The 17838-nt window shown below is 44.1% G+C and overlaps 2 protein-coding genes across 2 annotated transcripts in view; one reads left to right on the plus strand and one right to left on the minus strand.

Moving 5' to 3' along the window:
• kra (basic leucine zipper and W2 domain-containing protein kra) overlaps positions 1 to 4300 on the minus strand; it is a 30341-nt gene extending 26041 nt beyond the window's left edge. Inside the window, exons 1-3 of the mRNA XM_075692524.1 lie at positions 4205 to 4300; positions 1345 to 1415; positions 626 to 802 (exon numbers count right to left, since the gene is read on the minus strand). Coding sequence (XP_075548639.1) covers positions 626 to 802; positions 1345 to 1405 — 238 coding nt within the window. The 5' untranslated portion in view covers positions 1406 to 1415; positions 4205 to 4300. The remainder of the gene's footprint in view (positions 1 to 625; positions 803 to 1344; positions 1416 to 4204) is intronic.
• Positions 4301 to 4442: 142 nt separating this feature from the next.
• mRpL45 (mitochondrial ribosomal protein L45) lies at positions 4443 to 17364 on the plus strand. The gene is made up of 6 exons (XM_075692525.1): positions 4443 to 4516; positions 4935 to 5184; positions 6793 to 7009; positions 9639 to 9687; positions 12807 to 12956; positions 16847 to 17364. Exons 1-6 carry the CDS (start codon positions 4457 to 4459, stop codon positions 17156 to 17158), a joined length of 1038 nt encoding a protein of 345 aa, XP_075548640.1. The 5' UTR covers positions 4443 to 4456; the 3' UTR covers positions 17159 to 17364.
• The last annotated feature ends 474 nt before the right edge of the window (positions 17365 to 17838 follow it).

Below are 17838 nucleotides of genomic sequence, written 5' to 3' on the forward strand. Positions count from 1 at the left end.
TGCTCAATAAAGCTTCCTTGCATTTGCATTCCCGAATAATAAACTAAGGGTCTTGACAGGACACACACCAAAATGTCCTGCAAAGGTGCTTGCATTTAATGTACGTAAAGCGACAAATGCTATTCTGAAACTGTCCATCTCCTCCAGACAAATATTGGTGTTTTGGCTGCCTCACAAAAATACGAAATGACGTCTACTAAAGCGAAAATGTCAGCCAAGTGGACTCGCGATTGGCGCTTGTCTTGTAGATTCAAACCGTCATTACTCGTAATGTGTGGCAAACGCAAGGCATGCGAACGCGAACTTTCACACGCCGGCAAGCATACCTGTAGTTTGGCCTTTAATGATCAAGAGGGCTGAATTTCTAGAAGCAACCATAACTGTATTTTGTCATAAAAACCACTGCTTGTTGGCTTCTTATAGTTTTACATGCTTATCAGTGGTACAAGTTAACTGGAAACTGCAATGTGTGCCTACGTGTCCACTAAAGGCGATATGGCAGGTTTTGTCGACATTCCAGTATGCAACACTTCAATGGATGGAACAGTCGTTGAATAGGAATTGGTGTAGTCTGCTTGAGAAGGAGCACACAACACAAGCACAATACGAGTCTTTGGTTGCTCACCCAAGATGCCACCGGCCAGGAGAATGTCAAAGATGACCTCTCCATAGCGGCGATAGTCCAATTTGGAGCCGGCTGCATCCAAGAACTTGTGCACTGCATCTAGGTCAGACCCAGCCTCTGCAAAACCCTGCAAGATGGCGTCACGGAACCCTGAGGGGTCATACTTCTCCTTTTCATCTGCAAAAAAAAAAAAGTGAGGGAGTTGAAGCCTTGCAGTGACCAAGAGAGCGGCAGCCACAAACAAGCACATCCTATATTGGTCACTTTTGTATCCACTACATAATGGGCAAAGGCTGGCAAACAGAAAAGCTAGTTCTTGCATCCCTTTAGACTATAATGGCTTATGCCACATTGACTGAACGTCCCAAAGCAACACTGGGGTTATGAGAGATGTAGTGGAGAGTTGCACATCAATTATGACCCCTTGAGTTTCCTAAATGTGCACCTATATCAAAATATCCAAGATTTCTTGCACTTTGCCTCCCATCGAAACGTGATCACCATGGCTGGGAATCAAAAGTCGCAGTCTTGTGCTCAGCAACACGACGGAACTGCCTATGAGCTACTGCGACAGATAGGTCCATGCCAAATGTTCACTTAGATTTTATATACAATTAAGATAAGTCTCACTCTTTTTAAAAATCAGTACACATAGAAGGCCTTGCTTGTTTGAGCTCAATGCATCACAAGAAAAAGAAAGCACAAAATAGTACACAGACCTCTTTTCCTGGTCTTGATACGCTGACCTGATAGTGTCGGCTTTTCGGGTTTCTGACTCATACAAAAGCAGCTGCAAGAATAGTAGAGGCAAAAAACAATCAGCAATATTACCCTTAAAGGGGCCCTGAAGCACTTTTCTAACAAATCATAAAATGGCCTGGCTATTAAAGGGCGTTGCCTCACGAATCTCTTGACAAAAAAAGAAAGGAATCTTTGAAGTATAAGCAGGATTAGAGGTAGCTATCGCACCAATGCACAGATTTTTCTCTCTCTCCTGTCTCCACTAGCAGGCCGGAAGCTACACAGGGCAGATGAGGTGGCAAGGGAGCAAGGCCTCGCCCAAAGTATTTTTAGTTTTTTTTTTCAACTTTATGACTACTTCTAGATCAGGCGACTACAGCACTCACTCACTCAACACGAGATGGTTGTTTGGGCGCCTGCAGCTATGTCACTTAGCGGAACCAAAGCACACATCAGAGCATCTCGCCGGCGATAGAGCTCGTTGCGGCACCTCATGGTGGCCACAGTATTTACGCATTGTCATGCGTAGACCGGAAGCGGCAATGATAAAATACTTTATTTGGACTTTTTGTAATTGCAGACATGTTATTTATCATTTACCTAAAATTAGCAATTACAGTACAACTGACAATGTTCACATGATCACAAGATCACTCACTCCTGTTGGGCTCGTTCGCCTGCTCACAATGTAGCAGCTCATGACATTGCGAAGAGGAAGCGTTTTTTTATAGTTTTTGACACAAGATTGCAAATTACTTTGTAAATTTTAATTGTTTGTAAAGGCAAATTGTTTGGGCGACTGCATTTATCAAGGAAACAATATTAACTGGAATGATAATGCCTTCAGTGATCATGGCTTTATCAAACAAGTAATGGGGTTTAATGTTCCAAAGCAAAAGCAGGGCTATGGCAAACAAAATATCTGGAGTGCCAAACTAATTTGATGCTAGATTCTTTATGCGACTGCCATTACGCTGTCGCATATGCATGAACTTCACTTCCTGTGCTTATTTACAAAGCCAGTAGAGATTGCAACATTTTTTTCTTGTTTGTGATATTGCGTGTGCAGGAAACTTGCAAGATAAAAAGTCAACAGGGTTATGAAAACATAGTGGCTGTTCTTGACATTACCTTTTTATCTCATGCCTAGCAAAAGATAGTAAGTGATAACAAAATATTCACTCATTTCGTGTCTCAAGGTCTGTACAAATTTCAAACCCTTTCGCTACTATTTAACAGCTTTTAGTAAAAGGCATTCAATCGAAAAGGACCATTAGCAACACTTCGCTCGCTTAAATTGCCGAGTACAAAGGTAAATTATATATTTTGACTAAGCCACACAAACTGAACCGAAAACTAAGCTCCCCCCCCCCCACTTCCCCAATAAAAGGGGGGGAAAATAATGGGTACAGACGAAAGCTTCAAGTTCGGAAGCACGTTGCCACTCTCATCCATTATCAAACGGCCAGCTGAGGCATCCGACGGAGGAGCAAATTGCGCTTCCTCGTCAAACGGGTTCTGTCACGCAGTGAGCGGCGCCACCGAGAGGTAATTACTGCGTACTAAAACGAGCACAGCGCAAAATACTACTGTTACCGCTGACACTCGTAACAGGCATTACAGTATCAGTGTACCGTGGCAACATGCCTCCAGGCCACAAGGCACTCAAAGCAAAATGGAAGAAAACTCGAGGATGCCTCTTGCGTGAATCGGCACCATTGGCCAAGGTCGCCCGGCGACAGTGGCAAGAATAACGGAAGAAAAAAAAAAGCGAGAGCTACAGGCAAGAGATGCAACTACAGAACGCAATAGCAAAAAAAAAAAAAAAAAAGAAAAAACGCAGAAAGAACGCCGGCTACCCCGAGACTGGTTATTAGGGGTCGCCGCACGGACGGAGACCGCTTTTGCCTGCATATCGTCTACCAGTCAACCATAAGTATATCCTCCATGCTCGAGTTAAGTGTGAAGCCTCGTCAAAGAAAAAAAGAAATGAAAGAACAGTATTCCTGCTTGCTACACGCCATGCTTATCGTTGAACCCGCGTACGCGCTGTAGAGGAAATAAAGGGGGTGTGCAGAAGGACGGGCGGCGGAGTACACCGCTGGCATCGCCGCAAGTTACAAGTCTTTTCCCAGTGTGATTTTCACGGCGGGAATATACGTGACACCGGCGTGAATCACGTGTTCATGCGTGAGCCAGCGCTAAACACGAGCAGGATCATCAGCCGGCGACTGAGTTGTCTACCGGCATCAACACCGGAAGGGTTCTGAATGAATGTATTTGCGCAGTTAGAATTACTTCAACCACAAATGTGGTTGGCCGCGGCTAGAAGCTAAAAGCTAGACTGTTGCACGAAAACGTCCATAAGCACCTATGCCTTCAAGCGAGGCAGAAAGTTCGCCCTTCACACAAGCTGCACAAGCAGACGCTGAATCGGGGACGCACTCGGCGTTGAATCACACGCGAAGTTTCCGACGGCGAGGCCTACCACACTGCGCAATAAAATGTTCGCGACGTCAGTTATGAATGAAATGTTTAAATCGCGCGTTCGGTCTTTTATCTTCTCCCCACGACGATATGGTCGCGGGTACCCACATGCAACACGGACGCCGGCAATGCCGGTACACGCCTTGAATCACGGCACTCGGAAGAAAACTGGCTCACAACGGCGCAAAGCGACGAGGCTTAATAGCGTTCAGGGAGCACACCACCGTGTGCGTCGCCCAGCGTTACCTGCCAAGAGCCCTTCCGTTAAAACGACATGCGAATTGTAATACCTACACGTTATTCGATAATAACAGCCATAACACGTAGTCATAATATGGTGAAAATACTTACTGAAAGTTTCTCAAGTTCCGCAGCCCTAACCCCAATACGTCGTGTGGACGAGCGCTGCTGCACACCTAAAGATAAAAACCAAAACCAAAAAAAATTTGTTGCCGTAGCAAATTTTTTATTTTTTATAATATTTTTGACTACGTATAAGAAATATTGTCGATTACATAAATATATAAACAATCTAAACGATTTTGCAATTCTTTACGAACCTCTTTTTCTGGGTCGTTTAAATGGAAACCCGAAACATTCAATATGGCTGCGCACTGCAGTAACCTCATGTTGCGGCTTGCTATCGGTAGTGCCGGAACCTCAGTAAGCAGGCGTTGTGATGTTTTATGCTAGATATCAAAACTTCACAGAGAAATATGTTGACTATTTGCGGCAGCATACCTCTTGCACTGTTTTCAAGGGCTCTATTAAAGTTGTCTCTGCAATCCTGCTGTCGATCGCATGAAAGCATGTAACTGCTCAATGTTCGCTAGTGCTTACCAGCAATTTCTATTTACGTTTCGTCCATAAACGGTCCGCTTACCAGGACAAGTAAGTGCGTGTATCTGCACCGTGCTAATGTTTACAAGGCTTCCTCTAAGCTCTTTCGTTTCGCGCGTCGGCGCACTACAGCGCGTGAGCTGTCGCCATTTCCTTAAAACCAAGATCCACTGTAGCCAGGAGCCTGCTGGCGCCATCCGAACTCTTGCGTTAACTTTAATATTTCATGTGTGAATCGCAGTTGGCGCAGGGGCTGTTCCGACCGTCGGTGTCGGTGCAGCAGGTGCGTTGGACCAAAGCAAACAAGCATTGGCTTCCCAAATGGAAGGCCTTGCGGCGGCGCAAGGTTATAAAGATCAAGCTACCCGAATTTGAGGAAATGCGAAAAAAGGACCAGCTGACGCCGGAGGAGATGCGTTCCAAGCTGAAGGAGCAAGGTGTAGCCCCCGATCGGCCGTGGAATGAACGGCCCATGGTCATCAGCTGCTCCGGTGAGAACCCATAGCTAGCTGCCACGGTGTTCACGAGCCAGTGGTAAATATGACAGCATTTATTCGCATCACGATGCTAGTCTCGATCACCTGCTGTCTAAGCAATGGAGAAACGGCAATTGTTACAGAAAAGAAAAGCAAGTCTGTGCCAAGAACCAGATGAGCCCGCGGTGCCTCGCTTGAGGGCAGTGAACGTTTAACCTCGTGAAGCAAAGGTGCCGTTTTGTTTCTGATACACTGCGGCACCACTCATGTGACATAATATCTCTCACTCAAGTTTGTTAACGATTACACAATAACTCTGAACTTAACGTTACAGCGCAAACACCTAAGACGATCCACAAAAAGAAAGACACGACACACACTGACGCTATAACACAATAACCATGCATTAATTAGTGGTAGATATGACTTGCACTGCTTACGTTCCACGAAGTGCATTAAAAATATATATATTCGTTTCCTGTCGAAGTCAAAAATTAAAGACCTTGTAGTGCAGTATTTTTTTCATTTTGTTGTGTGTACATGTATGAACAACACAACATTTCTCAATTCTTCACCAACAAGCTGGTCCATTCAGCCGTACATAAATGTGTGTGGTTTCTGCCAGGTGGTCATCATAGAAGTGCTCAGTATAACTGCTGTGGTATTTCAAACAAATTTTTTATGTATATAATATGTATATGGGGCAAAATCAGTCCTGTAGAGGTCCTCAAGGTCGTGGAAGTTTCATTTTAAAGGTGAACTTCCATGAAGCTACAAAGAAACCCATACAATTAAGTGTCAGATAGGAAGCTTCGCAGTTAAAAATAACCTTTTGATCTGCCTTTAACATAGATTTAACATAGATAACGAAGAAGGCACATAAAAGTGAGCATTATTCCCTGACAGCTGGCTTTTGTGTCACTACTGCAAAGCCCTCAAGTGTAGCGTGAACAAAGGAACTGGATTCTGTGCTTTGTATGATGGCCTCATCAATGTGACAAAGTAAACGTCATGTCGGCACTCGTGGCATGTTTCTCTGTCACTCTTCAATCTTGCTGCTTCAAATCAAAATGCATGTGTGTCATGGTACCAATGAAAGACCTTTGAGATGACAACTATCACACTTTGATTCTCAAACACTAAGAATTATTGGTGCTCTCTTGCTTCAGGGAAGACTACAGACTATGAAGAAAATTAAATTGTTTACCGGGTATTTGAGTTCATTGTTCTCATAGTGCTTGAGCAGGCTACCCCAGTGTAAATTCTCGCTTTCCCGTGCATCCTATTCTATTCAGTGCATACAAAAAGGTTGTTGAACCATAAATGGTCATGTATTTTCCCAGCAGTACAACCAGTTGTGCTATATGGAAATGTCATTTTCTTACTTATATTCTGTTTTGTTCTCAATTCATACTTTGGGCATTGTAGTGTAATAATCGTATCACTTTTGCTTGATTTAGCACGTGCCATTAGTGTGCACTTAGAATAATTGGTGCATGTTCGTCGATTATGTTCTGTAGTTTATTGTAGGCTGAATATGTACATGGGTAATAGTGACTGGTTGGTTGCTTGGCATCCTGAATCAGAAAACACAGTTAATGTTTTGGCACCGGTTTATTGTAGGTGGTGTCTTCGAACCGTACCTCCCTCCTGAGGGTGATGGAAAAGTGAGCGTCCTGACCAAGGCAGGGGCCATTCAGCGCATGCGGCGCCTTGAAATGCGTGGGAAGTCCTACATGAACCTGCGAAAGATCCGTGCTTATGAGGACGAATTCGACCTCGTCGAGTTTGCTGACATAGCCCAGGATATCTACATAGAAGCTCACAAGGCGCTTGTTAGGTATGCTTGTTGAGATGTTGAGTAACTATGTATATTCGAAAATGAACTACAGTTGACTTCCATTAATTTGATCATGATAGTATGAGAAAACTGGTCGAATTAAACATAAAGTAGAAAAAAAAAGCCGAAACATCATTTATTTACCTAACAGATTTTGCCTGTAAAGTTAGCTTCACCGCAGTACAGTTGTATTATGCGGTTGTGCCAAGCGGTGAAATGTGTTGTGGGACGTTGCATCTGTTCTTTAATTTACGCATGTACATGCGCCATCTCCAGTGACAGTACGAGCACTGTGATGCCTGATAAGTTTACTGGCAGTCCTTCGGAGTTTTACAAATACTCCCGTTCCTTTGTTGGCTTTAAAGGTCCCCTCGGCTTTATTTTTTCAACATGCGTGCAACCTAACCTAGTACAGTGTATGTGCTTAAACTTTATTTTATTTTCAAACTCCCTCTTAAGTGTGAGTCTTCAAGGGGTGTACGCTAGCGCAATTAAAAGACGGGACAAAAGAGGACACACTGCACTAACTTCCAACAATGTTTATTATCGAACACCAGTTCGTACTTATACACTCAGTCAACATGAGTCACAGCCACGTGAACAGATAAACAAACAGAGAGAGCTCTCTCTGAAAAAGAACTGAAATTTTTGCACATGGCTTAACATATCACTTACAAAAATGTTTTGCTCTGATTGTTTATCTGTTCACGTGGCTGTGACTCATGTTGGCTGAGTGTATAAGTACGAACTGGTTTACAGTAATAAACATTGTTGGAAGATAGCACTGTGTGTGTCCTTGTGTGTCTTCTTTTGTCCCGTTTTTTAATCTCGCTACCGTACACCCCTTGAAGATGCATTACCAACAAGCCCACTATGCAACCCTCGTAAACTTAAGTGTGTCATCCCCCACGTATTATTTTTTCTTTAATTTCGTACTATATGTTAATCTCCTGCCTTCCTTTTCACTAGCTTTCTGGAAACACAGATAGTTTTTATCAGCTTCTCGGTGCGCGGCACGTGCGAGCGCGTATAATTAAGGAACCTGTACGAGACACGCATGGTGGGTGAAACGGCAGCTCAAATTGCCACAGCAACGTCAGAAACAGCTCTGAATGGCTGCCAGTATACTTATTAGCAAGAAGGCTACATCAAACTTATATAACCTCCATGCTTATTGGGCATCTAAGTGCTCATACTGTGACTGAAGACGGCGCATGTGCGCCTGTATAATTAAGAAACGCTTACTATGATCATGACAGTGGCTAGGCGGTCCAGTCCTAGTATGTTTCACCACATAACACAGCTGTGTTGCGGCAAAGCTGACCAGTCAAGTTCTAATTATTTGACTAAGGCCAATTTTGAGATCGAAATAAGGTGTTTAGGACCATAGAAATGTATAGATGCAGACCGCGAGCTTCAGTCGGGATTGAAATAACCAGAGTTGAATTAATGGAAGTTTGCTGTATTAGGTAACTTCAAATATCAAAACTAACCATGTGTTTCACAATCGAGTGTTAAAGTTGAGTTACTGTTCTCTGTCTGCTAAACAAAGTGTCGCAAATTATCAGAAATTAAAAAGTTTTCACAGCAATGCAAAAGCAAAAGGAGTAAAGCAAGTTTTACTTACGGTTTTGCAGTGGAACCTTACATGATAACTTGTGATTTTTGCCTGTCTGTCATTTGGTGTTTCTTGTTGTCTAGTCATGTAGCAGTTTTATCTTTTACACTTCAACCAGTGTTTCCGTTGCAATGGGCCGTTTTCCATGTTTATGTGGCTCACAAGTCCTTCAGCATCATGTTTTAGAGCGCAACTCTTGCGCCCGTTCGTGTGGCGACCATAGGCATTTGCCCTAGGGACCGAGCTAACCGGCACAGCAAAAGATGAAAGCGAACGCAGAACGCAGCAGGAGATGGAAGACGAGAGCGTGAGGAGGAAAGCGGAGGAGGAGGCTGCAGTGGAAGCATGGAGCAAAAAGTTGAGGAGGAGAGTATGGCAAAAGAGTGAGGAGAAAAGCAAAGCGCTGCACAAGACTACAAGATGCACCATAGCATTTGTAATCTGATTGTATACACAGTGCGAATTGTGTAGGACTTTCTGGAAGTCACGCAGGCACCAGCGATCACACTGGAACCTTCAACGAGTCATGTAAAAAGCCAACGTGCTTGACCCACAGATCAGATTTTTGTCGATTGCCAACTTTGCTCGCCGTTATAGTTGTGCTCGAGCGTTACTTGTTTCGCAACGCTTCCCTCCGTTTGCAACATGCCACATGAAACAGATTGTCCGCGCCAGCCAATATATCGTGAAATGAAAAGATTTATAGAGCTGCACTCAAATTTCGCATTAGGGAGTATCATAATCGTTGGTGAATTTTAATTTTTTTTCACAACTTCTAATCTTTTTTCAACAACCATTTATTTAGCGTTTTTTGAAAGCTTGTTTGCAACCAGGCTCTAAAGCTGTTTAGGGGCTATTCTTAAAGAAATTTAGTAGTCTTGTGCTAATTGTCCTTGATTGTTAGCTGTCTTTTTTTTTCACTAGTCAGGACAAGCATGGTGCCTAATTATACTGAAATAAATATTCCTGCTTATATGTATATGTCTGCGTTATGATATTGCTTTCATACAGTCGAGACGAGGACAAGCTTCACGACCTGGTGACTGAGCACTGCTACCCTGTGAGTTTTCTTGAACTGTTTTGAACATTACGGTGCAAGCTGCCCATCAGTGCCGCAGCAATCTGACACGGGAACATAAAGTTGTTAAATTATTATTGCAGAAAACAAGCTTTGTAAACTAAATTAAATGTTGGAATTTGGGTGAGTCAGCTCGTATTAGCTGGAAAACTAGCACCGGCATTGGATGAAAAAAGACATAACATGGCTACCTACGAAACCTATAACTGTATCGTGAAATGAAAAGGACTTTTGATAAAAACAGGGGATGCATTTAAAAAATATGTAACTGACCATGCGCACCATGCGCCATCACTGCAAATGGCGGCCACATGCACTGAAGTTGGATGCAGCAGGATTCGGCAGGAAGGGCGAAGGTGTGTTGTCACACACCGCAGCTACCACTGTGTACTGCATATTGACGAAACAAGGTGGCCTCATCGATAACAATTACTTGCGTTCCACGCAGAGGTGTTGTAAATAACAGAAACAATTTGCACAGCACTTTGCAACAGTCATAAATTACTTTTAGTACACTGGGCATCCTGGATTGCCCATGGTGGACCTCATATTGTGTCAGGAGAGACCAAATGTCCTGCACATAGCCTAAGAAGCTGATTGGCGCAGAAGTTTCGACGTGCAGTGTACGTGCCGCATTTGCACTATTCTAACATGCACTTCTTTTTTAATAAAAGATGTGTTCAAATTTCCATGCGCGTTACAATCGTAACTAATTCTACTCAAAATAAAAAATAAAAGTGATTCTCACTAAAAAAAGAAGAAAGCTCTGTGCAAGGTAGCTAGCTACACTGTTATTGAACAGGCTGTCTAGAAAGCAACGCTCAGAGACGTTGCGAGGTGGGTTCATGGTGCGTGGAATGCCCTCCCGCAGACAGTGGTTGCCCAAGCCTTCAAGAAGTGTGGCATTTGTAATGTATTAGATGGAACTGATCATGACTTTCTGTGGTTGGTAGACAGCGAAAAGGATTGTCATTGGAGTGTGATAAGCTGCCAAGATTCAGCTGTGTGTGTGCCGGTGTGCCTTTGTATGTCCCATAAAATCATTTCTACATGCTACGCATTGACTTAGGTTTCGTTACTTGATGCGCAGTAGAATCGGCACAAGTTATTTTGGGGATGTTTGGGCAGTATATCACTGCACATTAGAATCGGTGGTGTGGTAGGATCGTGCAACTCCAGTACTGCATGTATTTCGCACAAACGTGCATATAGTTGAACCTCATTATAGTCAAGCCACAGGCCTTCGTTTATTAGATATTTGTTACATGCTGATATTGTCAAGAAACATATAATATTTGTTACACCCATGTTGTAGTGCAGTTCGACTGTATATATATGCATAAGCATTTATTTGCTTTTATGAGCAACATTGACAAGCTAGCATAAACATTGCTTGTTACCATTGAAGTGTAACCTCAAAGGGATGCTAAAGGTGAATACTATTAAGTCAACATGGACTTTTAAAGTACCATTCCAGAAGTCTCGCATGGCTTGTTTTATGCCAAGAAATTACTTAGTTTCATAGAAAATCGCAATTGAAGTTGCTGCATTCATTCAATGCAATTCAGATTGCTAACTAGCGCCATCAGCTGCTTCCATAGTGCATGTTGTTTCCCACTGACAGATAACACATCACGAGCGTTCGCTGAGCGTTTATGAAGCTGTAAGTGTGCACGATGTGAAGCTGCAAAATGACGGCATTCTAGCAGTAGCCGCGCAGAAACGATATCACAAAAAAAGCCCTTTGCGTTTCACTCAGTTGGCTCGCGCAAGCTCAGAGATTCTTTGTTTCGCTAGCTCAAACATACATTTGCATCTTTGTCGAGATTATTCGAATGAGTCAGTATCGACAAAACAGAGGTAAACTACATATGCCAATACATATCTGTCGAAAAGTGCTTCCCGCACAGTCAAGGTACTGCTGATGGCTGCCATGGACGCCCTTGCGCATCTTGCCACTTCACAGCCCTAATCCAGGCTTCATGGCACTGCCGATTATGTTTTACCAGCGGAAATCGGAAAAACCCCACTGTCCTGCTGGGATGGTCACCGGAGGTGCAACCGTAAGCAACATATGACATTGGCATCGCGTCAAATTTCAATGGAAACAATGTTCGAAAGGCATTCCGTGCATGCGGCAGCGAGAATGGCGAGGCTGACAAGTGAGTGAAAGAACTTTAATGGAGGTCCAGCGAGGATGCGAACTCGTCGCGCACTTGGCTAGTCCCACGTCAGGACTGGCAGGTCTTGCCCACTGGCCCGGTCGCGGGCACGCCGGACAGCCAGGTTTTGCTTGTCTAGAGCGGGGCTATGCAGAAGCAAGCCCCACTTCTCCTTGTTGAACTTGGGGTATCTTGACCCGCAATCCCACAGCATGTGTGATAGAGTGGAGGTCTGCCCGCAGGACTGGCAGGCGTCATCGTGATATACATCGGGGTAAACTTTGTGTAGAACGGCCAGACACGGATATGTGCCGGTCTGTAAGAGTCTAAGAAAAACGGCTTGCACCCTATTCAACTGACAAGTGCAGTGCTTGCCACGGCCGGACTCAACTCACACGAAGGGGAGAGTCAAGTCTGGCCACGCACCTGCCAAACTGCTTCAGTCCTCGGCCGCTAGAGCGCTTGGCATGCGCAATTTGGTATCGCAAAAGGCGGATTTCTTGCCTACTAAAGCTCTGTTCTAGATATTGATGCCTTAGACGTTTTCGAGCATTAATCTATCACTTTAGCTTGACTTAATATTTGCCCTTAGCACCCCTTCAATTGATGTGGTGGATGTAGTGAAAAGCTGCAATCAACAGATTATGAAGTGTGCTTGGTTTTCACAGGAGCAGTCAATCTCTTTTGTATCTCACACCCAACTAATGTGGCCAAGATTGGCAGTGACATTAGATAATACAGTTTGTGCAGGCTGTAGTACTAATGTGCTAGTACCAGTACTAACGTGCAGCAACAATGTTGTGGGGCTGTAGTTTATATCGTAGCACTCTGACCACCTTCTTAACGGACATAGTTAATGGTTATAACCTCTAAATATGCGCCAAAGTGCATCATCTCTGCCTTTTTTTTTTCTCTCTCTCTCTGCCGTCTTGAATGCAGATCATGATGTCAAACATAGCACGCAAGACACTGCGCTGGCAGTTTGTGCGCAGCCTTGAGCCCCCGCGAGCAGTGCATGTGCGGTGCACTGACATGATCAGCAAGGAGAACCTGTTCGGCCAGATCACCATGCGATTCCACAGCCAGCAGGTGAGCATTGTGCAAAGGGACCCAACTTGAAGGCCTTCCAAGTGTCTTCTTCATTTTTGAAGTGATCAACGAGGTGTAAGTTATCAACAACTAGAGATGCAAGTCAAATCCACTTATATCGGTATTCAAGTGCCAAGAAAATTTCATTGCTATAACTTATGAATGCTACACCCAGGCTGCACAAAAAAAGGGGGGTGGGGGACTAACATCAAACATTTTAGACAGAAAGGAGTGCAGTCGAATCCACTTATGAAATTACCGAGTTTAACAATACTCAGATGTAATGATGTGCAGCCTCTGCACCCTCTGGTACACTGGCAATGTCTTCATGGTACACTGGCAATGTCTTCATGTTCCAACTTGGCTGTGTGGTTGGTTTTGTGTGGCTACTTCGTTTGGGTGTATCTCCACTAAGATGTACTCCGCTATCTGTAACAAGAGGATGCCCGGAAAACCAGCCCGCAAAAGGTTCTGTACCTGGCCTTCAAAGGACATTTCAATCTCATGTATGCACAATCTTTGCAGTGCATTATGGAAGGCAGCGTTTGCGATTCCCCTCTTCACTAACTTTGAGTGAGCCAATGAAAAAGGCAAAAGGCTATTTGCTGAGCGAGGTGCATACCTCCAGCATACATGTTCTTTCTTGAACGAAAGGAGAACGTCCAGAAAACGTAAGATGTCGTCCTCCAGTAGCTCCTTTGTGAGCGTGAGACCTTTCGTAGTATCTGCAAAGCTCTCATAGATGACTTGTACCACTGAAGTAAGGTTGTTTTCAGACGCCTCAATGGAGACGAGGTAGTGCGTTAACTTCTTGGTGTGGACCATTGGGAGGTTCCTTTCTATGTCACGGTCGTAGCGGGCTAGCAACAGGTTACTCAGTACAGGTGCAAGGCATGAGTTAATGCACACTCCTTCGTTTTGGACTTCCCTGCAACCTGGACCACCGTGGAGTGCAGGTACAGCACTAGCAAGTCGAGGAACCTGCCTACACTTGTTCCATACTAATTTTAGAAGAGCATGTCTCCATATGCCTCAATGCCTTCGTTTACAACTTCAAGAAGTGAGTGGGTCAACGAGTAACAAAGATCCTTTGCATCGATGGAGAAGGCTAATATCCCAGCTGTGCTGGGGGAGTTCAAGTACTCAGATACAGCTGCTGAGCTGCAAACTAAGAAAGGGTCGGTCAACTTGAGTAAGCCGGTGCATTTCTGCAGAAAGCTCACAAGCAGCTTCTGCCAAGCACCTCGTTCTAACATAATCACTCTGAACGGGCAGTCGGCCTTGTGCGTTTTTGCCGAGCAAAAGGCTTCAAGGTTCCATTCACTCTTTTTTTTTTTTTGATCGCTGCAACAAGCTTTTCCATTCCAGCTATTTCGCACGTCATCATTGCTTCTTTCTTCACCCTACTTGGAAGCTTCCCTTCAACTTCATGGAAATGGGCTCCAATGGCAGCCTCACCTTTTGCCTTGTAAAGGTCTGGAGACATTATGGTGAAGCCACCTTCCTTTTCAGATAGAAGGAGCTTCAGCTGTGCTTTCCTGAGGGTAGTAGTTAGTTGCACAGGTTTTACAGGTCGACCTATTTTGGATCGAGCTGACAACGGTATAAGCCCTTCCAGAACGCCTCGTGTGGCCCGTATGAGCCCTTCAGAACGCCTTGTCACCTCGTGTGGTTCTGCTTTTGACGGGGTTCTCAGGACAAGGGTGAGCAGCTCAGTTTTCTCGATCTTCGGATGCATAAAGAACTTACGCTAATCTTAAGACCGCCTGTGTTTCTTGTGACACGATGGGTTCTCGACTGTAACTCTTGGTTGGCTTTTTCCCTGAGTGGCCTCCTTGATAGGGCAACAAGAGTGCTCCACCAAAAGAATTTGGTTAGTTGGCCTACCACGCACAATTCTTCAAGGAACTTCCACTGATGGTGATCAGGCGGAACCGCTTGTGTGCAGGAAAAGAGCAGGCAATCCTTTAACAGTCGAACTTTCCCCCAGGTTTCCTGCCGAAGAATCCGACAAATCTTCTCTCCTTGTTGGCAAGACGGTGCAAACAGTGTGGTTAGGATTCCAATTGCAAGTAGTAAGAATTAATTGTTGATGGCAAAGGTGAGCAGGCATGCGTGCAGTTTGCAGAGACAAGCAAACTTGAACTTGAGCTTAAAGAAACCGTAATGCACTGCAAAGATTATGCATACACGAAATTGCAATGGCCTTTGAAGGCCAGGTACAGCAGCTTTCGCAGGCTGCTTTTCCGAGCGTACTCCTGGTGCAGCTAGTGGAAGACAGGTTAGCTGAAATGCACCAAAACAAGAAGCCATACAAAACCAATATGAATACTTCGAAAATGGCTGTCATTCCCCATTTGCACGGGGTATCCCATAGATTAAAGAGGGCCGCGGGAAGGGTGGGTGTTTCGGTCATTTTTTCAGCACCAGGCAAGCTGAACGCCTTATGCAGAAGGGTCAGCTGAGACAACCCCCCTCAAAAGAAGGGTGTAACAAGAAGCATCAGGAACCCCCCACCAGCTGCATCACTGGAGTCATTTATAAAATGCCCTTAAAGTGTGGGTGCTCCTACGTAGGACAAATAGGACACTGCCTCAATGATCGCCTCCGAGAGCAGGCTAACGGCATAAAATAAAAATACAGCAGCAATCTTGCTCTGCATTGCAGGTCATGTAAATGCATCCCCTATTTTAGAAAGGTCACCACCATCCAACAGCACACTGACCAGTGCACACGTGAAATCATCGAGGCATTTGCCATCATCCAACGTGGTCCTTCATGCGTCAGTGCACCATTCATCAAGTTATTAGACGAGAAAATCGTGTATCTGCAAATTGAACGCATCTCTGCCCACCTGTTACCTCAAGTCATTCTTCTCGTGGTTTTCATGCCATTTATGTTTTCACTCTTGCTTCTCTGCCTATATATTCCACGCTCGCGCAATAAACATACTTGTTGGAAGTCAGCGCCTATGTCATGTGCCCCTTTTCTGTGTCCTGTTATGTGCGCTGTTTGCTTATGTGTCGAAGGGAGACATGCATGTGAGGCTAGCAATGTGGCAAAGGCTCGCTCTTTTCATTTCTAGGATTCTGCTTTTTTTCCTTTCTGCAGACTCCGAGTAGCCAGATCTAATTGTGGTATGTGAACATTGCAGTAAGTGGTTTACTTTACCATAGAGGACACACAAAAGTTCATGGTGCTGTGGGTGCTCCTTATCAAATTTGTATTCTTTCTATGCCCCTCCCCTCTGCAATGCTGCAAAGCCTTGAGGGCACAATAAATAAATAAATAAACAGTTTCCTTGTGATACATTCTTGGAATAAACAAGGCCAGAGGTCTGGCAAAACGCAGCACCAACATTCTGAGCAGTTTAACTCACAGGATTCAAATGAAAAAAAAATCTTTTTGATGACTACTGTACATGCTTGCATAACCTAGAATCCACAGAAACCGCTTTGGGGATGCCTTGGTTTAATGCTTTGTATTACCATCTGTGCGACGCTATAGAGTACTGTTTTCGTAATATTTTCTTCTTGGGTGAACACACTGGAGCAGTTTTTCTACATGGACCCTGAAGCACTTTTATCTGCTCTTTCTTGTATTTTAATTTTAATTCATTCCGTGTTGAATTTGCTGCATCAGAATTCATTGTGTATTGTCACACAAGAAAGAGTCAGTAATGGGCTAGCTTCATTGTACTGATGGGGAACTAGAAGAAGTGAAACGTTTACAAACTAGGGAATAGTTTTTGGAAAAGATAATTACAAACTATAGCGCCTTTTCTGTGTTGTAGTTTTGTGTGAGCAAAGCCCCCGAGTTGATGCGACTCAAAGTTGGAGAAGCATATTCTGTGTCGATTGTGCAAGTACCGGTCCTGGTTTCCTTTGCAGACATTGGCCGTGTATGACCGTTTTGGCCGCTTAATGCATGGAAGCGAAGCAATTATCAAGGATGTTTTGGAGTATGTGGTCTTCGAGAAGCACATTTCAAATGTGTATGGCACATGGCGCATACACTCCAAGATCATCCCAGAGTGGCAACCACCAAAGGAACCCATGCTGAAGACGTTTGTCAAGCCAAAGCTGGAGCCAGAGCCAGCGGCTGCCGCAACAGAGACCACTACCACCACCATCAAAGAAACGCCACCTTCTCCACAGTCACAGTCATCACAACCCTCTGGGGAGACATTTGCAGCAGCGTGATAGTAGGACATCTGTTTAAAAAAAAGAAAAAAAAAACCCTTAGCCTTACTTTTTTTTAACTTCTATGTAAAGTGTGTGCTGGTTAGTAGTTACAGCAGTTGCTGGAAAAAAAAAGTTATTGTCACAATTTGCCGGTCTCCTATTTTTTTGCATTTTATGGCTACAGTTAGGCTGTGAAGGGCACTGAATAAAGAGCTGTGCATTAATTTGGACCACACATTTATGTAAGGTACACTGAAGTTGCATCTACAGCCCTGTAGCAAGAACTAAAGTTAGTGCTCATGACATCATCACAAGTTGTCCCACTGGTCTCTGCTTTGTGACAGAACCTATGGCCTTTTCACTTGAGTGAAAGCTGCTTTAATGGTCTAACAGACGCCCAACATTAACTCAACAGAGGCTTTTGAGTTACTGCCCAGCCACTGTAGTGGCATCATGCTAATTTCTGCAAATTGTATGACCTAGCGCTGACTTCTTACTGCACATTATAGAGATTTAGCTGGTTAAGGTAAACAGGCACTAAAGAGAGGCACTGAATCAATTTAGAATGACGAAGTATTCTTTCAGAACTCAGTTTTAGTTAAACTCACGGTAACAGGTTTTTTTAAAAGAAAAGTATCCAACGATGGCTCAAGCACTTCTTATGAGCTGTGAACGCAAAAGCATTGTCCAATTGAATG

The sequence above is a fragment of the Dermacentor variabilis genome, chromosome 5 (assembly GCF_050947875.1).
Source record: "Dermacentor variabilis isolate Ectoservices chromosome 5, ASM5094787v1, whole genome shotgun sequence".
NCBI lineage: Eukaryota > Metazoa > Arthropoda > Arachnida > Ixodida > Ixodidae > Dermacentor > Dermacentor variabilis.